Source organism: Bos grunniens, chromosome 15 (assembly GCF_055505025.1).
Source record: "Bos grunniens cultivar Pamir isolate PY7600 chromosome 15, Bosgru_T2T1.0, whole genome shotgun sequence".
In the NCBI taxonomy this organism is placed as follows: domain Eukaryota; kingdom Metazoa; phylum Chordata; class Mammalia; order Artiodactyla; family Bovidae; genus Bos; species Bos grunniens.
Window position 1 is genome coordinate 49,572,716 of NC_141179.1, and position 26,562 is coordinate 49,599,277.

At 38.5% G+C, this 26,562-nt stretch overlaps 2 protein-coding genes across 2 annotated transcripts; one reads left to right on the forward strand and one right to left on the reverse strand.

Moving 5' to 3' along the window:
• Nucleotides 1-12,853: 12,853 nt before the first annotated feature.
• Nucleotides 12,854-13,792, forward strand: LOC147358044 (olfactory receptor 51A7). The gene has a single exon (XM_086340411.1). The coding sequence runs from the start codon at nt 12,854-12,856 to the stop codon at nt 13,790-13,792; it is 939 nt and encodes a 312-aa protein (XP_086196537.1).
• A 4,908-nt stretch (nt 13,793-18,700) lies between these two features.
• Nucleotides 18,701-19,633, reverse strand: LOC147358045 (olfactory receptor 51G2-like). Its single transcript, XM_086340412.1, has one exon. It carries the CDS (start codon nt 19,631-19,633, stop codon nt 18,701-18,703), a length of 933 nt encoding a protein of 310 aa, XP_086196538.1.
• Nucleotides 19,634-26,562: the final 6,929 nt, after the last annotated feature.

Genomic DNA, 26,562 nt, shown 5'->3' on the forward strand with positions numbered 1-26,562 from the left:
GTTGTCTACAAGAGACCCACCTCAAAACAGGGGACACATACAGACTGAAAGTGAAGTGCTGGAAAAAGATTTTCCATGCAAATAGGGACCAAAAGAAAGCAGGAGTAGCAATACTCATATCAGATAAAATAGACTTTAAAACAAAGGCTGTGAAAAGAGACGAAGAAGGTCACTACATAATGATCAAAGGATCAATCCAAGAAGAAGATATAACAATTATAAATATATATGCACCCAACACGGGAGCGCCGCAGTATGTAGAAAAATGCTAACAAGTATGAAAGGAGAAATTAACAATAACACAATAATAGTGGGAGACTTTAATACCCCACTCACACCTATGGATAGATCAACTAAACAGAAAATTAACAAGGAAACACAAACTTTAAATGATACAATAGACCAGTTAGACCTAATTGATATCTATAGGACATTTCATCCCAAAACAATGAATTTCACCTTTTTCTCAAGCGCACATGGAACCTTCTCCAGGATAGATCACATCCTGGGCCAAAAAGCTAGCCTTGGTAAATTCAAAAAAATAGAAATAATTCCAAGCATCTTTTCTGACCACAATGCAGTAAGATTAGATCTCAATTACAGGAGAAAAACTATTAAAAATTCCAACATATGGAGGCTGAACAACACCCTGCTGAATAACCAACAAATCACAGAAGAAATCAAAAAAGAAATCAAAATTTGCATAGACACGAATGAAAATGAAAACACAACAACCCAAAACCTGTGGGACACAGTAAAAGCAGTCCTAAGGGGAAAGTTCATAGCAATACAGGCACACCTCAAGAAACAAGAAAAAAGTCATATAAATAACCTAACTCTACACCTAAAGCAACTAGAAAAGGAAGAATGAAGAACCCCAGGGTTAGTAGAAGAAAAGAAATCTTAAAAATTAGAGCAGAAATAAATGCAAAAGAAACAAAAGAGACCATAGCAAAAATCAACAAAGCCAAAAGCTGGTTCTTTGAAAGGATAAATAAAATTGATAAACCATTAGCCAGACTCATCAAGAAACAAAGGGAGAAAAATCAAATCAATAAAATTAGAAACGAAAATGGAGAGATCACAACAGACAACACAGAAATACAAAGGATCATAAGAGACTATTATCAACAATTATATGCCAATAAAATGGACAACGAGGAAGAAATGGACAAATTCTTAGAAAAGTACAACTTTCCAAAACTCGACCAGGAAGAAATAGAAAACCTTAACAGACCCATCACAAGCACGGAAATTGAAACTGTAATCAAAAATCTTCCAGCAAACAAAAGCCCAGGTCCAGACGGCTTCACAGCTGAATTCTACCAAAAATTTAGAGAAGAGCTAACACCTATCCTGCTCAAACTCTTCCAAAAAATTGCAGAGGAAGGTAAACTTCCAAACTCATTCTATGAGGCCACCATCACCTTAATACCAAAACCTGACAAAGATCCCACAAAAAAAGAAAACTACAGGCCAATATCACTGATGAACATAGATGCAAAAATCCTAAACAAAATTCTAGCAATCAGAATCCAACAACACATTAAAAAGATCATACACCATGACCAAGTGGGCTTTATCCCAGGGATGCAAGGATTCTCCAATATCCGCAAATCAATCAATGTAATACACCACATTAACAAATTGAAAAACAAAAACCATATGATTATCTCAATAGATGCAGAGAAAGCCTTTGACAAAATTCAATACCCATTTATGATAAAAACTCTCCAGAAAGCAGGAATAGAAGGAACATACCTCAACATAATAAAAGCTATATATGACAAACCCACAGCAAACATTATCCTCAATGGTGAAAAATTGAAAGCATTTCCTCTAAAGTCAGGAACAAGACAAGGGTGCCCACTTTCACCATTACTATTCAACATAGTTTTGGAAGTTTTGGCCACAGCAATCAGAGCAGAAAAAGAAATAAAAGGAATCCAAATTGGAAAAGAAGAAGTAAAACTCACTATTTGCAGATGATATGATCCTCTACATAGAAAACCCTAAAGACTCCACCAGAAAATTACTAGAACTAATCAATGATTATAGTAAAGTTGCAGGATATAAAATCAACACATAGAAATCCCTTGCAGTCCTATACACTAATAATGAGAAAACAGAAAGAGAAATTAAGGAAACAATTCTATTCACCATTGCAACGAAAAGAATAAAATACTTAGGAATATATCTACCTAAAGAAACTAAAGACCTATATATTGAAAACTATAAAACACTGGTGAAAGAAATCAAAGAGGACACTAATAGATGGAGAAATATACCATGTTCATGGATTGGAAGAATCAATATAGTGAAAATGAGTATACTACCCAAAGCAATTTATAGATTCAATGCAATCCCTATCAAGCTACCAACAGTATTCTTCACAGAGCTAGAACAAATAATTTCACAATTTGTATGGAAATACAAAAAACCTCGAATAGCCAAAGCGATCTTGAGAAAGAAAAATGGAACTGGAGGAATCAACCTACCTGACTTCAGGCTCTACTACAAAGCCACAGTTATCAAGACAGTATGGTACTGGCACAAAGATAGAAATATAGATCAATGGAACAAAATAGAAAGCCCAGAGATAAATCCACGCACATATGGACACCTTATCTTTGACAAAGGAGGCAAGAATATACAATGGATTAAAGACAATCTCTTTAACAAGTGGTGCTTGGAAATCTGGTTAACCACTTGTAAAAGAATGAAACTAGAACACTTTCTAACACCATATACAAAAATAAACTCAAAATGGATTAAAGATCTCAACGTAAGACCAGAAACTATAAAACTCCTAGAGGAGAACATAGGCAAAACACTCTCTGACATACATCACAGCAGGATCCTCTATGACCCACCTCCCAGAATATTGGAAATAAAAGCAAAAATAAACAAATGGGACCTAATTAAACTTAAAAGCTTCTGCACATCAAAGGAAACTATTAGCAAGGTGAAAAGACAGCCTTCAGAATGGGAGAAAATAATAGCAAATGAAGCAACCGACAAACAACTAATCTCAAAAATATACAAGCAACTCCTACAGCTCAACTCCAGAAAAATAAATGACCCAATCAAAAAATGGGCCAAAGATCTAAATAGACATTTCTCCGAAGAAGACATACAGATGGCTAACAAACACATGAAAAGATGCTCAACATCACTCATTATCAGAGAAATGCAAATCAAAACCACTATGAGATACCATTTCACACCAGTCACAATGGCTGTGATCCAAAAGTCTACAAATAATAAATGCTGGAGAGGGTGTGGAGAAAAGGGAACCCTCTTACACTGTTGGTGGGAATGCAAACTAGTACAGCCACTATGGAGAACAGTGTGGAGATTCCTTAAAAAACTGGAAATAGAACTGCCTTATGATCCAGCAATTCCACTGCTGGGCATACACACTGAGGAAACCAGAAGGGAAAGAGACACATGTACCCCAATGTTCATCGCATCACTGTTTATAATAGCCAGGACATGGAAGCAACCTAGATGTCCATCAGCAGATGAATGGATAAGAAAGCTGTGGTACATATACACAATGGAGTATTACTCAGCCATTAAAAAGAATACATTTGAATCAGTTCTAATGAGGTGGATGAAACTGGAGCCTATTATACAGAGTGAAGTAAGCCAGAAGGAAAAACACCAATACAGTATACTAACGCATATATATGGAATTTAGAAAGATGGTAATGATAACCCTGTATACGAGACAGCAAAAGAGACACTGATGTATAGAACAGGCTTATGGACTCTGTGGGAGAGGGAGAGGGTGGGAAGATTTGGGAGAATGGCATTGAAACATGTGAAATGTCATGTATGAAACGAGATGCCAGTCCAGGTTCAATGCACGATGCTGGATGCTTGGGGCTGGTGCACTGGGATGACCCAGAGGGATGGTATGGGGAGGGAGGAGGGAGGAGGGTTCAGGATGGGGAACACATGAGAAATAAAGGAATAAAAAATTAAAAAAAAAAAAAAAAGACATAGATGTCTTCCAGTGAAACCTCCCTTATGGACACTGTAATTTAAATTTTGTATAATTTTCACATGTTATAGATATTATTTTATTTTTTTCCTGACCACTAAAAAAGGTAAAGCCATTTGTAACTCATCGGTTGTATAAAAGCAAGTTGTAGACCATACTCGACCTGAGAACCATTGTTTGCTGTTTCCTAGTTTAAGTGAAGAAAATATTTTTAGATTCAAAATAAAGATAAGGGCTTTACCATGCAATTAAGACATGAAAATCTAATTGGCTTTGAAATAAAGTAACTTGTTTTTCATTGTAAGCAACAGATATTTTAATTGTTTCATATTACCTTCACATACATTCCTTTTTTTTTTTGATTTAAATTTGGAACATTCCACTTTTTCTGCTTATCTTGGCAAATCACACTGGAAGAGTGAGCCAGAAATTAATGAAATTGATTAAGGAGTGAGGGAAATGAGTAATGGGAGTCAGGGAAGGAATGATATCTACGAATACAACTTTTATTATAGTTTTGACTTTTGAAATAATTTTATATATTCAGAAAATTAAATCAACATTAGAGGAAAAACTCAATTCAACGAGAAGCATTTCAAATGAATAAAAATTATGGGGTGAAGGGAGGAGGAGCAAGTGAGAACCTATTCCACATAACTCCTGAAGAGAATACTTTGATCATATACATGCATTTAAAGACAAAAAGGACATACAAACCTTGAAATCTTTTTAATCTTTTGGCCACACCACATGGCATGTGGGATCTTAGTTCTCCAACCAAGGATTGAATTCGTGCAGTCTTAACCACTGGACCACCAAGGAAGTCCCTACAAATCTTGAACTCTTAATAGGTTTATTTTTCAGAGTACAAATATATAGCAATTCTGAAACTATTTTTTGTATATTACAGAACTAAGGAAATGAGTAAATATTTCAATAATTTTGAAAGTAAATATTTCAGTTGGGAAGCCAAGGAAGAATACTGCAAGGCAGGATTAGAACTGGAGGCATAATTATGAATTCATAATTTCTAAAATACATGTTTCTGAACCTCTTATATGGCACCTGAAAGGATCTAGAAACAGTGACACACTGGTAGCAATGAATGCATGCAACCAGCATTCAGATCTTGATTTTGAAATACCAGCTCTCACTGAAAACAAACAAACAAACAAAAGAATTCCTTGAAGACATGGCTGATTTCCAGTCTGGAGAAAAGAAGGTAAAAGATGAGTTTAGAACATCTTGTTGTACCCGAAAAGAAGGAACTGCTCAATAAAATTATGGGAGGCAGGTCAAAAGGATTTAGGAGCTGTCTGGATGGGACTCCTGCAAATCAAACCTCAGGAAATTTGAGCATCAAAATAAATGATGGTAATGAACCCACTGAATGAGAAATCATGTGTCCTATACACGCTACTATATAAAAAATGCATAACTACTAAGGACCTACTGTATCTACAGGGAACTCTACTCAGTACTCTGTAATGACCTACATGGGAAAAGAATGTAGGAAAGAGTGGATGAATGTGTATGTATAACTGATTCATTTTGCTGTATAGCAGAAACTAGAACAACATTGTAAATCAACTGTATAGCCATAAAAATTAAAAAAAAAAGGGGGGGGGGGGCTTCCCAGGTGGCCCTAGTGGTAAAGAATCCACCCGCCAAAGCAGGAGACACAAGTGATGTGGGTTTGATCCCTGGGTCAGGACATCCACTGGAGAAGGAAATGAAAACCCACTCCAGTATACTTGTCTGGGAAAGTCTAAGGACAGAGGAACTTGACAGGCTAGTCCAATAGGTCCCAAAGAGTTGGACATGACTGAGCACACATGTATAATATTAAGATTGCTATGACATCTTAATGAACTGAAGCTTTTATCATTGCAAAATATTTCCTTTTAACTTGATGACACAGTTCACTTCAGTTCAGTTCAGTTGCTCAGTCTTGTACAATTCTTTGCGACCGCATGGATCATGGCATCTGGTCCCATCACTTCATGGGAAATAGATGGGGAAACAGTGGAAACAGTGTCAAACTTTATTTTTCTGGGCTCCAAAATCACTGCAGATGGTGATTGCAGTCATGAAATTAAAAGACGCTTACTCCTTGGAAGGAAAGTTATGACCAATCTAGATAGCATATTCAAAAGCAGAGACATTACTTTGCCAACAAAGGTCCATCTAGTCAAGGCTTTCATTTTTCCAGTGGTCATGTATGGATGTGAGAGTTGGACTGTGAAGAAAGCTGAGTGCCAAAGAATTGATGCTTTTGAAGTGTGGTGTTGGAGAAGACTCTTGCGAGTCCCTTGGACTGCAAGATCCAACCAGTCCACCCTAAAGGAGATCAGTCCTGGGTGTTCTTTGGAAGGAATGATGCTGAAGCTGAAATTCCAGTACTTTGGCAACCTCATTTGAAGAGTTGACTCATTGGAAAAGACCCTGATGCTGGGAGGGATTGGGGGCAGGAGGAGAAGGGGATGACAGAGGATGAGATGGCTGGATGGCATCACTGACTCGATGGACATGAGTTTGAGTGAACTCCGGGAGATGGTGATGGACAGGGAGGCCTGGTGTGCTGCAATTCATGGGGTTGTAAAGAGTTGGACATGACTGAGTGACTGAACTGAACTGAACTGAACTGGACTGCAGCATGCCAGGCCTCTCTGTCCATCACCAACTCTCAAAGTTTACTCAAACTCATGACCATTGAATTGGTAATGCCATGCAACCATCTCATCCTCTGTTGGCCCCTTCTCTTCCCACCTTCAATCTTTACCATCATCAGGGTCTTCTCAAATGAGTCAGTTCTTTGCATCAGGTGGCCAAAATATTGGAGTTTAAGCTTCAGCATCAGTCCTTCCAAAGAATATTCAAGACTGATTTCCTTTAGGACAGACTTGTTGGATCTCCTTGCAGTCCAAGGGACTCTCAAGAGTCTTCTCCAACACCACAGTTCAGAAGCATCAATTCTTCAGCGCTTAGGTCTCACATCCATACATAACTACTGGAAAAACCATAGTCTTGATTAGACGGACCTTTGTTGGCAAAGTAATGTCTCTGCTTTTTAACATGCTGTCTAGCATGGTCATAATTTTTCTTCTAAGGAGCAAGTGTCTTTTAATTTCATAGCTGCATTCACCATCTGCAGAGATTTTGGAGCCCCGTAAAATAAAGTCTGTCACTGTTTCCACTGTTTGCCCATCTATTTCCCGTGAAATGATGGGACCAGATGTCATGATTTTAGTTTTCTGAATGTTGAGTCTTAAGCCAACTTTTTCACTCTCCTCTTTCACCTTCATCAAGAGGCTTTTTAGTTCCTCTTCACTTTCTGCCATAAGGGTGGTGTGATCTGCATATCTGAGGTTATTGGTATTTCTCCTGGCAATCTTGATTCCAGCTTTATCCAATCCAGCATTTCTCATGATGTACTCTGCATATAAGTTAAATAAGCAGGGTAACAATATCCAGCCTTGATGTGCTCCTTTCCCATTTGGAACCAGTCTGTTGTTCCATGTCCAGTTTTAACTATTGCTTCCTGACCTGTATTCAGATTTCTCAAGAGGCAGGTAAGGTGGTCTGGTATTCCCATTTCTTTAAGAAGTTTCCCAAGTTTGTTGTGGTCCACACAATCAAAGGCTTTGGTATAGTCAATAAAGTAGAAGTAGATATTTTTTTGGAACTCTTTCTTTTTAAATGATCCAATGGATGTTGGCAATTTGATCTCTTGTTCCTCTGCCTTTTCTTACTTTAAATCCCATGTGCCCTGGAATTTATGGTCACACTCACCATTTGTATTGGAATGCATGACATTTTCCCCATCCTTTTACACTAAACTTATCTGTGTCTTTTTATTTCCCATGCAATGTAGTCAGAATGTTTTTTAATCTTGTGTCACACGAGTTCTTTGGAATCTTTAGCCCAATATAGTTAATACAATGATTAATACTTTGATTTATGTTTGTCATTATTTTATGTTTCCTCATTATGTCATCTGTTTTCTCTTCTCTGTCACAACTTTACTCACTTCTTTTGAGTCTTTAAATCAAATCAGTTCAAGTAAGTTTTGGTATTCCATTTTATTTATTCAGTTGACTGTTTGGCTATACTTTTTTGTTTCTGTTTTTTGTAGTTGCTCCGTGGGTTATGGAATGCCACCCTAACTTATCAGAGTTCACCCATGAATTAATATATTCTAGCCCACCCAAAAATCCTACTACTGGGCATATACCCTGAGAAAGCCACAATTCTAAAAGACACAGTGTACCACAATCTTCATTGCAGCATTATTTACAATAGCCATGTTGTGGAAGCAACCTAGATGTGCGTCTATGGATGAATGTATAAAGAAGCTATGGTACATATATACCATGGAATATTACTTATTTATAAAAAGAACACATTTGAGTTAGTTCTAGTGAGGTGGATGAACCTAGAATTTGTTATATAGAGTAAAGCAAGTCAGAAAGAGAAAAGCAAATGTCATATATTAATGCATGGAATCTAGAAAAATGATACTGATGAACCTATTTACAGGGAAGAAATGGAGACACACATGTAGAAAATGGGCTTGTGGATACAGTAGGGGAAGAAGAGAGTGGGACAAATGGAGGAAAGCACTGACATATATACACTACGTATGGAAAACAGATCCCCAGTGAGAAGCTGCTGTATAACACAAGGCGGCCTGCAGCCTGGAGCTCTGTGATGACCTAAAATGGTGGGGGAGGGGAGGGGAGGAAAGCTCAATAGAGACGGGGTATATGTATGATTATGGCTGATTCGCACTGTTGCACAGCAGAAACCAACACAAAATTGAAAAGCAATTTTTCACCAATCAAAACATAAATTTGAAGAAACAAAATAAAATATTATACTACCCCATAGGTAATGTAAGAATCTTTTAACAGTATACATTTGTTTATCTCATTTTGACCTGTATGCAATTATTGCTGAGTACATATTTCTACCTTTGTTACAAATCTCTCAATGTACTGTATTTTTTTTTAACCTTAAAAAGTTAATCCTCTTTCCTAGCAAATGAGAAAGGATAAAAATATTTTATGTTTACTCACATATTCACCCCTTTTAATAAATGTCATTCTTTTCTGTTTAATCTAAGTCTCCATCTTGTACTATTTTACATCATCCTGGAGTGCGTATAATTTTGGAATACTTGGTTAGAAATCTAACAGGAAGTGGCAGAACATATCTATTTCAAGGCTCATCTAATCACATTTGCCAAAAATGGGTCAAATTAGTGAAATCACTGATAAACTATCTTATAGTTTATAAAATGCCTTCATAAACATTTGATATTTTGTGTATTATTTTTCCATTTTGTCGATGATTAAACTGAAGTAAAAGGTAGGTGGTATAATCTCAAATTAGAACTCAAATATTTTGATAACAAATAGCCTATTCTTTTGCCTATATTGCTTAGTCTCTGACTGACACATATCGAGCATCCTTCATCAATATGATTTCCAGCATACTTTTAACTTGAGTAGTTTTCTAATTGTATTTTGCCTCAATTGGTCTCTAGCTCCTATTGGGGTTCCTGGGTACCAAAGAGTTAATGTACTATGTCAAACCCTTTCTACTTAAGTTTCCTGGGAAATTACAGAGAGCTGGCTACTTTTTTATTCAACCCAAGGGGCTGCATCCCAGAGGGAAATAGAAGTAGGTGCATCTAGATAAATTAAGTGTTAAAGTTGAAATTTCTTGCTCTTGTCATTCAGGGATATACTGAGCATCCAGTATTGGTATGTGCAAGTAGTTAAAACTCCTCTTGAAAACCCAAAGCTAAGGCTTTGTGAAACACTTCATATTTGAAGAAATGACTATGAGGAGGAAGAAGTAGCTTGAGAGAGAGAGAGTCTCTGTATGTGTGTGTGTGTGTGTGTGTGTGTGTGTGTATAAAGGGAGTATTGATGGGGTTGTGTGGTCTGATGGTTAAAAATAATTTTATTAAATCTGATATTAGCAGGATCCCATTTATTGGATAATATGAAAAGTAATAACAAGCCTTAATGTCAACTGAAAAAATAAAAAACCTTCTTTGGCCAGTCTAGGACTTGATGTGAAGAAGAAATGGTTAGGAAATTTTTGTTGAAATATTTAATAGTAGCTGATAGTTACTAATATATTCAGTATGCAAAAACTATATCAGACTTTCTAAGATAACTATGTTAGATAGATATTATTGTTTACAATATTTAACAGAAGAGTAAACACCAGAAGCTTACCCAAGTTCACACAGCTGGTAATCTGCAAAGATGAGACATGTACCCAGATGTTTCTGTATCAGACTTGAGGGTTTATTTTTTACCTTAAAGAATGGAAATTCTAAGAAATCTAGGCAATGTTTGAACTGATGACCATCTCCTTGAAATATTCCATGGGAGTATACTCTATCCCACTCTCATAATTTTTCTTCCTGATGTCTGGATGTTCTTGAGCAAGATGCTCTCAACAATCTTGTTACTCTTCAGGGTTCAATCTGAGATTTCAATTTTGTATTTTGCACAGTGTCCTAAGGGATCTCATCTATTCCAATGACCATAGATATCAACTACCAGTTCAATATTTCTGATTTGATGACCAGTATTTCTGTTGAGCTGTTTTTCCTGAAGTTCAGACTCTGTATTCAAAAGCATAGTGTGTAAGAACAAGTTTACCACTGAAAATGTACGTGAATGGACTGAGCATAAATATCCCTTGTTTACCACTACAAAAGAAAGGGAGATGGCACGAAGAAATGATTCTATGTCTTATATTTGTTCCACTCACATTCACTCTTTGCATGCCTCCCAAGAAACTTTCATATTCTAGAAACTATGTTGATGGCAGATATGTGAAGACAAATAAAATCCCATCTATGTTTTACAGTATTTAGCAGTCTGTGTATATGATGGGGGTTTGATTGGGTAGGTATACATGAAAATAGTACATTATAAAAGTATAGAAGAGACTATAGTAAAAACTGCACAGCTTAAATATTCCCTGGAAGACCAAAAGCAATACCCCTTAGCCAAAAAAAGCAAAAAAGTAAAGGGTTATATGCTTTTGGGAAATGAGGACTTCCTCCTGGGGTGGAAGGATCACCGTAAAATTTGCTAAATAGGCAAAGTTTGACAGATTACATACAGAATGAGGTTTACAGCATTTGAAAATCTACTACCATCTCCAAAATGCACTTTCTTTGGACTTGGAAGGAGGCTTGCTGCCATGGTGGGAGATAAATAAGATCTATCCAACTGCTTAGGGGCTCCAAGTCGGCAGGTGAGGCTCATTTACAAGCTGACAAAACAGAACTGCATAGAAAATACCCCAAAATGTTGATATATAATATGAGCCAAGGGCTGCTGATTTTCTTGGTTATCCTCTAAAGAATTACAAAATAAAATATCAATTCACAAACTTCAATTTAGCCAAATGATTTCCAATGTCCCCTATATTTTCCCTTGGAGACTGATGATTTTTCATCTGTTGCAATTTGAACTTGAAAATAAATTCTCTAATGAGGTTAATGCCTCACATGAACTCTTGACTTCCTTTGTTTCTCCCTTTATTTTTGTGTTTTGCCATTATTTTTGTGCAATTGAAGTTATTACTTTAATAAGTTGTATTTACATATGCATGTATTCATTATGCTTACCAAATACAAATGGGATTTATAATGGTTAGCTTAAATATGTGTATTTCTCTGGTAATTTATATCAGTTATCCAACACTGGGATATCTTAAAGCTCAAAACTTTCATAAGCTGCAAGACTGTATATTTTACCTTTGAAAACATAATCTGTGAACTTTTTAATGACATTGTTCAGTTGATAAGTTGTGTCCAATTCTTTGCACTCAGGCTCCCCTGTCATTCACTGTCTCCCAGTTTGTTCAGATTCATGTAAGAGACTTTAACAGTAAAATCAAAATTTAGTTTAATGCATAGGTGGAGTTAAAATTTTTACCTTACAAAGGTAAATAGAATGATTGGGATATTTTTCATTTTGAATTTCTTTGACTAATTCAGTCATAGAGATAAAAATATAAGATAACTGATCAAGAGAAACAAGATGAAAATGATACTAATGTATGGCTTCACCATTTTCTCTTGAAATAATAAATAATAACTTGAAGTGTGGGCCAAAGGTATTTGAGCTAGAAACTATCATATTTTGTGTTTGAAAATGAAGGCATTATGGATAAATAACTCCCAAGGGTGTATCCATGTTCCATTTCTCCTAGCTTTTCATTTGAAAACCACTATATCATCAATATTAGTATACTACAGATACTTGTTCATGATTTTTTGAGCCTAGAGTGGTGTTTATGCTCATGTATAAAATTGAATAATAAATACCAAGATCATAAATTTAAGAATTAAATTAGTTTATAAATTTACTTTCTAGCATTTGATATTCACCATAGTGTAGATATCTACAGGGATCTCTGTGCAGGAGAACTACTGAAGATCATGTGGAAAAGCTGTAGAAAAGATTCTGAGTATCTGTCAGTACCTCAATCAAAGCAGCTCTGCTTTGACATGAGTTTCATATTTGGCTAGAAATGTTGGAAAACCACCACCTTAGGATAAATTACTGTAAGTAAAATTTCTATGTTAGAGGACACGAACATGTTTAAGGCTTTTTGATAAATGTTGGCAGTTCCTTTTTATTAATATTTTGTCAAATATATGCTTCTGTATATAGTGTAAGAAAAACTGCTCATCTCCCTCTGCCCCTCCCCACTCCTGTCAGCACTGAGCTTTATCCAAAAGTGTTACTGCTTTTTGTTTATGTGATTTCAGATCTGGCTAAAGAGTTCATATTCCCACTTCTCATGGCTGTCCTCAATAACTCTGAGGTCCAACTTTTCCTTCTGATTGGAATTCCAGGATTGGAACATGCCCACGAGCGGATCTCCATTCCCATTTGCCTCCTATATCTGGTTGCCATCATGGGCAACAGTACCATTCTCTTTATCATAAAGACAGAGCCCTCACTTCATGAACCCATGTATTATTTTCTTGCCATGTTGGCTATCTCTGACCTGGGCCTGTCCTTCTCCTCTCTCCCTACCATGCTGAGAATCTTCTTGTTCAATGCCATGGAAATTTCACCCAATGCCTGCTTTGCTCAAGAATTTTTCATCCATGGATTCACAGTCATGGAGTCCTCAGTACTGCTGGTTATGTCTTTGGATCGCTTTCTTGCCATTCACAATCCCCTGAGATATAATTCTCTCCTCACTAGCAACAGAGTTGCTAAAATGGGACCGATTTTAGCCACCAGGAGCCTTCTCTTAGTGCTTCCATTTCCTTTCACGCTAAGGAGATTGAAATATTGTCAGAAGAATGTCCTTTCTCACTCATACTGTCTTCATCAGGATACCATGAAGCTGGCCTGCTCTGACAACAAGATCAATGTTATCTATGGTTTCTTTGTTGCTCTCTGTACTATGCTGGACTTGGCTTTCATTATTCTTTCTTATACACTGATCCTGAAGACTGTACTCAGCATTGCATCTTTGGCAGAGAGACATAAGACCCTGAACACCTGTGTCTCCCATTTCTGTGCTGTACTCATTTTCTATGTGCCCATCATTACTCTGGCTGCCATGCATCGCTTTGCCAAGCACAAAAGCCCCCTCGCTATAATCCTTATTGCAGACATATTCTTGTTGTTGCCACCCCTAATGAACCCCATTGTGTATTGTGTAAAGACTCAACAAATCTGGGAGAAGGTCTTGGGGAAGCTATCTAACATATATAGGAGATAAGATGAGGATGAGATGGTTGGATGGCATCACCAATTCAATGGACATGAACTTAGGCAAACTCCAGGAGATAGTGAGGGACAGGGAAGCCTGGTGTGCTGCAGTCCGCGTGGTTGCAAAGAGTCGGACACAATTTAGTGACTGATCGACAACAACAAGAGATAAGCACTGAATATTTAGGCAGTAAACTGTTGACCAGTATTTATTGGCATCTACAATATATTCAGGACTTTCCCCGATGGCTCAACAGGTAAAAGAATTCATCTGCAATGCAGGAGACACGGGAGATGCAAGTTCAATCCCTGGGTCAGGAAAATCCCCTGGAGAAGAAAATGGCAATCCACTCCAATATTCTTGCCTGAAAAATCCCACGGACAGAGGAGCCTGGCAAGGTAGTGTCTATGGCGTCACAAAGAGTTGGACATGGATAAGCAACTAAGCACACACAGTGTACTCAATGCCACAGCATTTACCATTTAATGGAAGACTGGGGGGACAGTGAAAAGCTGTGCAGTATGGAATTTATTATAAAGTCAAGAATACATTATGAATAGAGCATTTAATTTGACAAATAGTGATGGAATATTTATAAGTAGTATGAGTGAACCAGATTTTGGTACTTTTAAATGTCTTCACAGGAGTCTGAGCCTCAGAATTCTCACAGGAAGTTGCAGTTCATTTCTTCCCTTTTCCCATAATTTCTGGGTTGCATACGTTGCAAAGTTTAACAATTACAATATTAGACACAAAGGACTTCATCCTAAGTCCCTCAGAGCATTTTAAACTCTCAGATCAGATCAGATCAGTTGCTCAGTCGTGTCTGTCTCTTTGTGACCCCATGAAGCGCAGCACACCAGGCCTACCTGTCCATCATCAACTCCAGTTCACTCAGACTCACATCCATCGAGTCAGTGATGCCATCCAGCCATCTCATCCTCTGTCGTCCCCTTCTCCTCCTGCCCCCAATCCCTCCCAACATCAGAGTCTTTTCCAATGAGTCAACTCTTCGCATGAGGTGGCCAAAGTACTGGAGTTTAAGCTTTAGCATCATTCCCTCCAAAGAAATCCCAGGGCTGATCTCCTTCAGAATGGACTGGTTAGATCTCCTTGCAGTCCGAGGGACTCTCAACAGTCTTCTCCAACACCACAGTTCAAAAGCATCAATTCTTTGGCGCTCAGCCTTCTTCACAGTCCAACTCTCATATCCATACATGACCACAGGAAAAACCATAGCCTTGACTAGACGAACCTTTGTTGGCAAAGTAATGTCTCTGCTTTTCAATATGCTATCTAGGTTGGTCATAACTTTCCTTTCAAGGAGTAAGTGTCTTTTAATTTCATGGCTGCAGTCACCATCTGCAGTGATTTTGGAGCCCAGAAAAATAAAGTCTGCCACTGTTTCCACTGTTTCCCCATCTATTTCCCATGAAGTGATGGGACCAGATGCCATGATCTTCATTTTCTGAATGTTGAGCTTTAAGCCAACTTTTTCACTCTCCACTTTGACTTTCATCAAGAGGCTTTTGAGTTCCTCTTACCTTTCTGCCATAAGGGTGGTGTCATCTGCATATCTGAGGTTATTGATATTTCTCCCGGCAATCTTGGTTCCAGCTTGTGTTTCGCCTAAATCAAGGAATCTTTTCTGACAGTGACCTTAAAACATCAGCTTTGCCTAGCATTCCTGTCCCCTGTATCTAATATCAAATTATTGCTTTCTAATTTTCCACTGGTTAATGTTTACTCACTTAGCTCTAGCCGTACTGGCACTGGTCTTTTTGTTTTTCCTACAACCTTTCAGTTTTGGGTTTTTTTTCTTTGTCTTTGTTTTTTTTCCCCACCTCAGACCATTGACATTTATTCTGCATTTTTGGAATGCTTTTCCTTTCAATCATTTCATATCTCACATAATTTAGAATTTTATTGAACCCCCCCCATTTGGTTTCCTTCAGAGCACTTGGTGCTATCTGAAATGGTTACTCACTGATTTTTCTATTGTCTGTGTCTCTCAGCTCTGTAACAACCTAGAGGGGAGGGATGGGGAAGGAGGCGGAGGGATAGTCAAGAGGGAGGGGACATAGGTATACCTGTGGCTGATTCATGATGATATTTGGCAGAAACCAACACAATGCTGTAAAGCAATTATCCTCCAGTTAAAAATAAAACAAAAAAACAAAAATATAAACCAAGAACAAAGTCTTTCTTTAATATTTTGCCCACTGTGTTTCTAGGATGCAGACTCTGCCTAGGAAAACACACACACACACACACACACACACACACACACTCAACAAATACTTGTGTCCTGAGGGAACATTCCTTCACTCACACAGTTTGGGCTTCCCTGGTAGCTCAGCTGGTAAAGAATCCGCCTGCAATGCAGGAGACCCCAGTTCAATTCCCAGGTCAGGAAGATCCACTGGAGAAGGAAATGGAGACCCAATCCAGTATTCTTGCCTGGGAAATCCCATGGACAGAGGAGCCTGGTGGGGTACAGATCATGTGGTCATGAAGAGCTGGACACCACCGAATGACTAAGCATAGCACAGTACAGCACAGAGTTTTGTCTACTTAAATTCTGCTTGTTCTTTAAGAATCAGCTAGGACATTCCCCTTGGAAATTCTTTCATTTTTTTTTTTTTTTTTTTTTTTTGTAGGAAGTTGTTCTCCTTCACCTCAGGGCTGTTTCAGAGGTTCTTCTCTGACTGATTACACAGTCTCCATGGTATGTTTTATTCTGTGTCATTAGGCTTTGTTTTAGAAATGAAAGTAACTAAAATTTATTTGAAGCTAAAAAACATGCTAAGACTTGTTTTGAAACTTTCATATATATATATATATATATATATATATATATAATACTTGGACTATGTAAAAAGCCTTGTGGGATAGACATTGTTAGATCCATTTTAATAGAAAAAGTTCCTAAGTTCACAGTTAGAATGCAGAACTTTCTCAAAACTGACTCCAAGTTTACTCTACTGACTAGTATATCACAATAACTCTTTAATTCATTATAAGATATAAGAGAACATGACTCCCACTGAAGGATTGAAATTGCCTGTAGATGGCATACGTATTGTTTGCAGATGTGGAGTTGCAATGTATGCTTCAGTATTTGTAGTGGCTTTGTGATTGTTTTGAAGTTTCGTGGGGGCTTCTCAAGTGAAACTAGTGATAAAGAACCTGCCTGACAATGAGGGAAACACATGAGCAGTGGGTTCAATCCATAAACCACTCATGATACTCAAGGACATATTCTATTTGCTGTCTATAAGTAATCTTGGATCTTTCAAGTGGTATCATCGAAGGTTCCCACATAGCTGTCATTGGAAACAGTTTTCTTATGCCAGACTGGATGAAGCACTGGTTGGCAGTGGGGCATGACACATGAAATGTTAAATGCCAAATGTGATAGGTAGCCTTGAATGAGACTAACTTCCAGTGAGAGAGAACAGCCTCCACATAAAGGTCCTAGTAGAGAATTCTATCCTTGGCCCTCTGTCACTCTCTTTCTAGACCCTGAACTAAAATTATGCAGGAACACAACATCCTCATGCTTCTCTCTAGATGTTCAAAACTACCCTTGGTAGTATCTTATCCAGGCCTGCTTTCCTTGCAAAGATCTCCAAGTCAAAATTACAAATACTGTTCTGACAAGCATTATTCAAAAGATCCATTAAAAAAAAGTCTGGAGCAATGTAGTAGAGCTGCAGTGCACAATAGGAGGGTGTAAGGAATTCTCTCCTTTTAGTTCATTGGCTTATAACGATAGGGTCAGTGCCTCCACCTCAGTCCACTTACCACCACCCAGCCCCACGTTATCTACTCTTCTCTGACTTGCTAGGGAAGAACAATGGCAATAAGAACAACTTCAGATATTTTCCTGAAGACAGGGTCCTCTCCCTCACCTCTGTGTCAGGTTAGCAAATGCTGTTCTCTCAGGCTGGACCATCACTTTCCAGTTTGCCTGTCTAACTTCAATACATCCCTGAAGGCTGCCTTCTATGCCAACTCAAGGAAATCTTTCATTCCATTTCTTTCCCTAGCTGGAGGAAGAAATCTTTCTTTTAGCTTCTATATAAACATTTTTCACTTTAACACAGTTAACATACGGAACACAGTTAACGTATGGTTAACAAAGAATCCCAAAAGGTAGTGTCTTAAAAACATACATACATACAAACAACAACAACAACAAAACAAACAAACAAACAGATATTTATTTAACTTACAAATCTGCAATTTGGGCTGGACTCAGAGTACATTGGTTGTTTCACCAGGTGCAAGTGGGAAAGACAGGAAGGTTGGGTGTTAGAATAATTTGAAGATTTATTGACATTAGTAGCTGATAATGATCCAACCAAGTCTGAGGCCTCAGCTGAGTCTATTGGCTAAAACACCTAAATGTGACCTCTCCATGGGGTTTGAGCTTCTGCTCAGTATGATGGCCAGGTTTCAAAAGCAAGCACTGAGTGAAAGCTATAGATACATATTGAAAGAGAGACAGAAAAGGAGGGAGAGAGAAAGAGAGTGAATATCAATGAGTAACATATCACCTCATATGACCCAGCCTCAGAAGTCTACCTCAGCAACCAATCCATTAAGCTGCTGAGTCTGAGCCAGTTACAAGGGGAGAAGCAATATATTCCAACCCCTTTTGGAGGACTCGGGCATTTCTGGAAGAGAATTGAGGATGAGACGTAACCCTGTGTCCTTCTTTGGAAAATACAAGCCACCATGTCCTATTGCCATGTATTTCCTTGATACCACAGTGAGGGTTCCATGACAGCTGTGACTTATTTGTTCAGTAAATAAATAACAATCTCTTCCACTTCATGCACATTAGATATTATAAAGAGTAGAAGAGTAAGGGTACATTTAAAAAAACAGTGCCTCCAAGATTAGACCCAGCTAGGAACAAAAGGCGTGGGTCACACGATCGCGGATCTGTTTGGTCTTCACACTGTAGATGATGGGATTCATCAGAGGAGGGAAGAGAAGATACACAAAGCCCAGAATCACCTGGAGCAGATGAGGTGCCTGCTTCCCAAAGCAGTGGATGACAGACAGACCAATCATGGGAGTATAGAAAAGGAGCACAGCACAGATGTGGGAAACACAGGTGTTAAGAGCTTTGAGCCTTTCGGCCCTGGATGCGATGGATAGTACGGTGCGCAGGATCAGGGCATAGAAGAAGAGAATGAGCAGTGAATCCATACCCACTGTAGAAACGATGACAAACATGCCGTAAATGCTATTGGCTCTGATGTCTGCACAGGCCAACTTCATCACTTCCTGGTGGAGGCAGTAGGAATGTGAGAGGACTCGGGAGCCACAATATGGGAATCTTTTGAGCATAAAAGGTAAAGGAATAATGAGTGCTACACTGCGACCCAAAGAAGCCAGGCCAATCCTGCCAATGACTGTGTTGGTGAGAATGGAAGCATAGTGCAAGGGGCGACAAATGGCCACAAAGCTGTCAAAGGCCATAGACAGTAGTACAGAGGACTCCAGGAAGGACAAGCAGTGAATGAAAAAGAGCTGGGCAAAACAGGCATCATGGCCAATGTCTCGTGCCCCAACCCAAAAGATGCCTAGCACTGTAGGGAGAGTGCAAAGAGACAGACCCAGGTCAGTCAGAGCCAGCATGGACAGGAAGAGGTGCATTGGCTCATGGAGTGAGGGCTCTGTTTTAATGATAAGGATGATAGTGCAGTTGTCCAGGATGGAGACTATGTATATAAAGCACAGTGGGACGGAGATCCAGGTGTGCATGTGCTCCAGGCCAGGAATGCCACTCAGCAGGAAGGTGGAGGACATGCTGCTGCTGTTTTCCAGGGACATCAATGAACTGAGGAAAAGCTAGTGACTGCACCTAGGAAGATATTTTTTAAAAAACAGAAAGGTTAGAATCAAATAGATTTAATTCCTCTAGAGATCATTTCCTTCTGGTCCCTGGTTTCCTCTCAAGGTTTTTTTTTAAAGAGAAAATCTTTTCTTTGAAATTTTTTTGCCTTGCTTCTTCAGGCTAAGAGTTGTGAAACATCATGACAGCACGTATAATTCACTGTAACAGATATATGAGTTGGTTATACTTAATTTCATTTACTTCTTATGAGTAGGTATTTAAAGAAACACTTCCTCATATGCCTCTTTCCTGCTGGGGCTCTCACTAATGTTTCAGCCTTTCTTCCAGCTTCTCTTCTTTTCCTTCTTAGTTCCTTTCCTATTGCATTATCTTTTTTTTCTTCTTTCCTTCCCTCCCTTCCTCCTTCCTTCCTTTTCTCTTCCCTTCCTTCCATCTTTTTTCCTTCCTTCTTTCTGTTTAATTTCCAGTTGTGTATAATTGGTAAACTTAGATACCTTCTCACTTTCTCCCTTGAGCTTCCTACTTTGGAAGCTTAGCTTGATCCAGAAAACACATAAATGATACTCAGCTCACAGAATTCCAGAGAGAACTGGAGGGTATAGGAATGGCTGTCTGTAAAGTTACTTTTGGCTGCTGGGATAAGAAATCAAAGCTCTGATGCTCAAAATAGTCAGAAACTGCCATTCCTTATAAGTCTATGAATTCAACTACTGTGAACCTAGATGGGAGGAGACCCTGGCACACCATCAACCATGACTCCAATCACAAGGCAGAGTCCAAGTGCATCCAGAGAACAAAAGGCAACAATGCTAGGGATGATTCTGTTGATGAGAAGATGAAGACTTAGAAGAGGATACAGGGTGGAAACCATGTGTTAATTTTAGCTTCCTGACTTCCAGGGCATTGATCTTTTCACTACTAATCCCACTACAATGTGAACTCAAAATGGGTGAGGGTTTTGCTTTGTTGACTTCTGTCAAAACAGTGCTTAGAAGGTACCTTAGGACACAGAAAGTACTCAGCAATTTTTTTTTTTAAATGAAAGAGTAAGAGTTCAATTTAATTTAGCTAGCTATTACTAACTTCATGTGTGTTTTATCTCCTTAACAAATCTGTGAGTAAAGTTCTATTAACAGTACCATGTTATGGGTGAAGAAACAGAGGCTGAGAAAAATTTGACATTTCTAAGATCAAACTCAAAGTAAAGTGGCCAAAATGGGAATTGAATCAAGATCTAATTTTTCTCTAGATTTCAAGCTCTAAATGATGGCTACATACAACACTGTCAACTATCAGCAACTAGCATGAAATCAAGGCTTAATGGACCTTCAAAAAGAAGTTACTGACTCTTTAGTTGAATTAATAAATAAACTTCCTGCAGAAATACACACAATTGTATACACAGACATTTTCTTTCTTGCTACAAATACCAGTGAAATGAACAGTAAGGGTCATGAACTCACTGTTCACTTGCAGGTCAGGTTGACTCTCAGTGTTCCTCAGTTTCTTCTTTGGCCATGATCAGTGCTCAGCACGTTATTTATCAAATAATTCAGAAGAGCTGCGGTAAACTTACATGTCAAGTAAGCTATGTGGTGACAGGCAAGTTACCTGGTGGTTAACAATGAAATTCATAAAAGCTAAGGCAGAAAATATTTTGACATGAAAATGAAGTAGGATGGTGAAGAAGAAAGAACACATTTTTTGGACATCTGCTATATGTCGGCCACTGCACAAAGAACATGGCAAGTGAAATAGCATTTAGACCTTAGAAAAGCTTTGCAAGTTAATATTATTGCCTCAATTGGCAAATAAGGCAAGAGAAGCTTAGAGAATTTGTAATGTGCCTTGAGTCTTACAGCCAATCAGCAGCAGAAATGGGATTCAAGCTTAAATCTCTGGAACTCCAAGGCACAGTCTGGAAATTCAGAAGTGTTTAGGTTAACAAACCCAGCCTGAGACATCCTGGAATGGGTAGAGATTAAAAGAAAAATGATAAAGAGAAATATCAAAGGTCTGGGTGCCTACCTCCATTTAGTCAAGACGGACTCTTTGGAATCAATGCTTGTACTTCAGAATTTAAGGGAGCAGAGAAGAACAGGAATCAGCAAGAGGATTTTTGAGGAAAAAAGGAAGTAGGGAACTTGAACATAAAAGAAAATTCAGAATAGTGAAGCCAGGAGATCTCTGCTTGGAAAAGATTGGTTGAAGAGACTTCAGTAAGATGACTATGCTAAACTCTTCTTAGTTAAAGTATCTTTAGAGTATTCATCCTCAGGATTGCCGAGAACGTTATTGTTCCTGACTGGACAAAAATCAGTTGTCCAGGGTAGAGGTGGGTGGCAGATTTAACAGATGGCCTTTCTGCCCCAGTTGCTGTGCTTGGAGATCATTCCTAGAGGGACTTAAACAATTGCAGTGATCACTTCTAATTCCATTAGTCATACATTGTGGTCATTCCAGGAAATTTCCTTTTATATCACAGCCTAGCTTTTCTTCAGAGGATCACATTACTTCCTACCACTCTTTGCTTCTTGGAAATAATCTCTGACTCTTGTGTTGAGGCTAAGAGGTAGATATGGAACATATAGTAACTTAACTCATCTCATTGTTACACCTCAGTTTTGCCTACTTAACTGGCCTGTCTCCCCAGATCGCAGCAATATTCCTACTGTTGGGATCACACATGTGACCCAACCCTCTGAGCAGGAAACTAAGGAACTAAGCAGATATGAGAGAGGTGTTGTAGGGCTAAACCCAGACCTGAGGTTGCCTACTAAGTCAGCAAGATCTGACGGCAGCAGTCACATTCTTGGGCAGGCACCCTCGACAGCCTTTCCTGTCACTTTCAGCCCCTTCTCTCCTCCCTGTCTCCAAAGTTCAGGCTGAGACTTTGGGGGCCTCTTCTTGGTTCTACAGTTCAGCACCAAACACCTGCTCATTATATTGACTCCTTACATACGAAGGCTGGATCCAGAAGTTCCAGGCCTTATAACAGGGCACAAGGCTCTGGGGACATGGTGAAACTAGAGGGTGGAGTTTAACTTCCTGATTTTTATGAAACTGCATGAGGCCCCCATTGCAAAACTTTTAAGGATATTTAATCTATTTCCTGCTAGGATTGGCTCCCCAGCCCTCATTATCACGTACCCTGGGGATACAGAAAGAGAGAAGAGAGTGTCCCTGTGAGCTATCTAGATGGGAAGCCCAGAGGATATTATGCACTGCAACTAATTTTAAAGACCTGGTAAAAATTTTGAACAACCCTCACAATTTCACAGAAGCACCGTGGATGTAGATGACAGTGTCTTGTTAATAACATATCCTAACTCTATAGTTTATGCACATCACATGTGCATCTTTAGTGTACACCTTTAGTTTATTTCAGTCACTCAGTCATGTCCGACTCTTTGTGACCCCATGGGCTGCAGCACACCAGACCTCCCTGTCCATCACCAATTCTCAGAGCTTACTCAATCTTATATCCATCAAGTTGGTGAAGCCATCCAACCATCTCATCCTCTGTCATCCCCTTCTCCTCCTGCCTTCAATCTTCCCAGATCTGGGTCTTTTCAAATGAGTCAGTTCTTTGTATCAGGTGGCCAAAACGTTGGAGTTTCAGCTTCAGCATCAGTTCTTCCAATGAATATTCAGGACTGATTTCCTTCAGGATGGACTAGTTAGATCTCCTTGCAGTCCAAGGGACTCTCAAGAGTCTTCTCCAACACCACAGTTCAAAAGCATCAATTCTTCAGCACTCAGCTTTCTTTATAGTCCAACTCTCACATCCATACCTGACTACTGGAAAAACCATAGCTTTGAATATACACACCTTTGTTGGCAAAGTAATGTCTCTGCTTTTTAATATGCTGTCTAGGTTAGTCATAGCTTTTCTTCCAAGGAACAAGAGTCTTTTAATTTCATGGCTGTAATAACTATCTGCAGTGATTTTGGAGCCCCCCAAAATAAAGTTAGCCACTGTTTCCCCTGTTTCCCCACCTATATGCCATGAAGTTATGGGACCAGATGCCATGAACTTAGTTTTCTGAATGTTGAGTTTTAAGCCAACTTTTTCACTCTCCTCTTTCACTTTCATCAAGAGGCTCTTTAGTTCTTCTTCGCTTTCTGCCATAAGTGTGGTGTCATCTGCATATCTGAGGTTATTGATACTTCTCCTGGCAATCTTGATTCCAGCTTGTGCTTCATCCAGCCCAGTGTTTATCATCATGTACTCTGCGTACAAGTTAAATAAGGAAAGTGACAATATACAGCCTTGATGTACTCCTTTCCTTATTTGGAACCAGTCTGTTGTTCCATGTCCAGTTCTAACTGTTGCTACTTGACCTGCATACAGATTTCTCAAGAGGCAGGTCAGGTGGTCTGGTATTCCCATCTCTTGAAGAATTTTCCACAGTTTGTTATGATCCACATAGTCAAAGGCTTTGGCATAGTCAATAAAGCAGAAGTAGATGTTTTTCTGGAACTCTCTTGCTTTTTTGATGATCCAACAAATGTTGGCAATTTGATCTGCCAGATCAAAGGCAGATCAAATCTGCCTTTTCTAAAATCAGCTTCAACATCTGGAAGTTTATGATTCACATACTGTTGAAGCCTGGCTTGGAGGATTTTGAGCATTACTTTGCTAGCATGTGAGAGGAGTACAATTGTGCAGTAGTTTGAGCATTCTTTATCATTGCCTTTCTTTGGGATTGGAATGAAAACTGACCTTTTCCAGTCCTGTGGCCACTGCTGAGTTTTCTAAATTTGCTGGCATATTTAATGCAGCAATTTCACAGCATCATCTTTTAGGATTTGAAGTAGCTCCACTGTAATTCCATCACCTCCACTAGCTTAGTTCACAGTTATGTTTCCTAAGGCCCACTTGACTTCATGTTCCAGGATGTCTGGCTCTAGGTGACTGTTCAAACCATCGTGGTTGTATGGGTCATGAAGATCTTTTTTGTATATGAGTGTGCATGTTGGTATATATAAAACCATATGTAACATTAAATGGGTTTTTAAAAATTTATTCTATTTTTTGGTTAATTTTTATTGGAGTATAGTTGCTTTACAATGTGTTAGTTCCTGCTGTACAGCATAGTGAATCAGCCACACATACACACACAGATACACACATATAAATCCTACTATTTTTAAAATTTTGTTCCTATTTAAGTCACCCAGAGCACTGAGTAGAGTTCCCTGTGCTATACAGTAGTTTCTCACTAGTTATCTATTTCATACATCGCAATGTATAGCTATCAATCCCAATTTCCCATTTCATCCCACCTTCTCCTTTCCCTCGTTGGTATCCATATGTTTGTTTTCTATGTCTATGTCTCTATTTCTTCTTTTTTTTAAAATTTTATTTTATTTTAAAATATTTCTATTTCTTCTTTGAAAGTAAGTTCATCTGTATCATTTTTCTGGATTCCACATATACAATATCTGTTTTTCTCTTTCTGACTTACTTTACTCTGTGTCAGTCTCTAGGTCATCCATGTCTAAGAAATGACACTATTTCATCCCTTTTATTGTTCAGTAATATTCCATTGTATATATGTATCACATCTTTTTTATCTTCTGTTGGTGGGCATGTAGGTTGCTTCGGAAATATTGCAATTATGTTGATGCTTATTCTTGGGGTCCCATGTAACCCCATATGCTCCTGACTCCTGCCCATGCTCAGGGACTCCATCTCCTCTTCCTGCCTCTGATCTATTCTAAGTTCTTGTTCCTATACATCAAGGAGCTAATTGGAGAAACTAGTCTATTCTGGTACCTTTGTGGGAGAATGAGTTTCTGCAAAGCATGGTTAAACTTGAAGAGGCGTTTTATGTGTTAGCATAGGGTTGTGAAGAGTTAATCATCTATTTTGGGACTCTTAAAGGCTGATAGAGAAGACATTTAGAGAGAAGAATGGAGGGTCATTTCAGTGTTTTTATTACCCACCTAATTAGCATCCACCACATTGGATCTCTTTAGGGAGTACAAAGGTATAAACATTAAGGACTGCCCCAGAATCCCCAAACCAATTCACTGGCCTGTCAGGTCCTTTTGGAATATGATTTTTCTTGCAGCCACATTCCATTGATTTTTCATCAACTACATTGTTGACACATTTTGAGTGTCATGAAGCAGTGTTTTCCAAATTATAGTCTCCAGATAATCTGGATCTGTGATGTTGCTTGTGATGTTTTCTAAAATGCAGATTTCTGGGCCTCCCTTCTATTGTACAGAGTTAGAAATGGACATTTATGACAACCAAAGAAGTTTAGGGATTTTGTATATCCTTGTCTTTATGATTTGTTTTCAGCACCGATTCCAAATTTTTCTATTCTTTCTGTAATTCAAAATCCATCTTCACTTTTAACATGGAATTTGTTCCAAAACAGAGTTATACCTCTTGTTTTAGTTTCCTAAACTACCATATGAAAAGACCAGACTGAGTGGTTTTAAAATAAAAAAATTCACATTGTCACAATTCTGAAGGTTAAAAATCCAAGATCAAGGTGGCAGCAGGTCTGCTTTCTTCTTATTCTCTCCATTTGCAAGTGACCACTTTCTCTCTGTGTCCTCACTTGACTTCTCCTGTGGACATGAAAATCCTTTGTGTCTCTTCTTTTTCTTGTAAGGGGACCAGGCATATTTGGTTAAGGACCACCCTCAAGGTCTCATTCTAACTTAATTACTTCTTTAAATACCTTGCCCTTGAATATAATTGCATTTTGAGGTACTGGGGATTGGGACAAGTTAGGGACAGAGGATACAATTCATTCTGTAGTACTTGTTTGGGCAAACATCCTACCACTCATTTTTTTCATCTAGTTAATAAATATTTTAGAACAGAAATAATGTCCTCCTATACACAAGTAATATTTGTTTATAACCTCTGAGTCCAAGT

Bases quoted from the DNA above. Each gene is read 5' to 3' on its own strand.
- LOC147358044 (XM_086340411.1), top strand. From the start codon at position 12,854: ATGGCTGTCCTCAATAACTCTGAGGTCCAACTTTTCCTTCTGATTGGA.
- LOC147358045 (XM_086340412.1), bottom strand. From the start codon at position 19,633: ATGTCCCTGGAAAACAGCAGCAGCATGTCCTCCACCTTCCTGCTGAGT.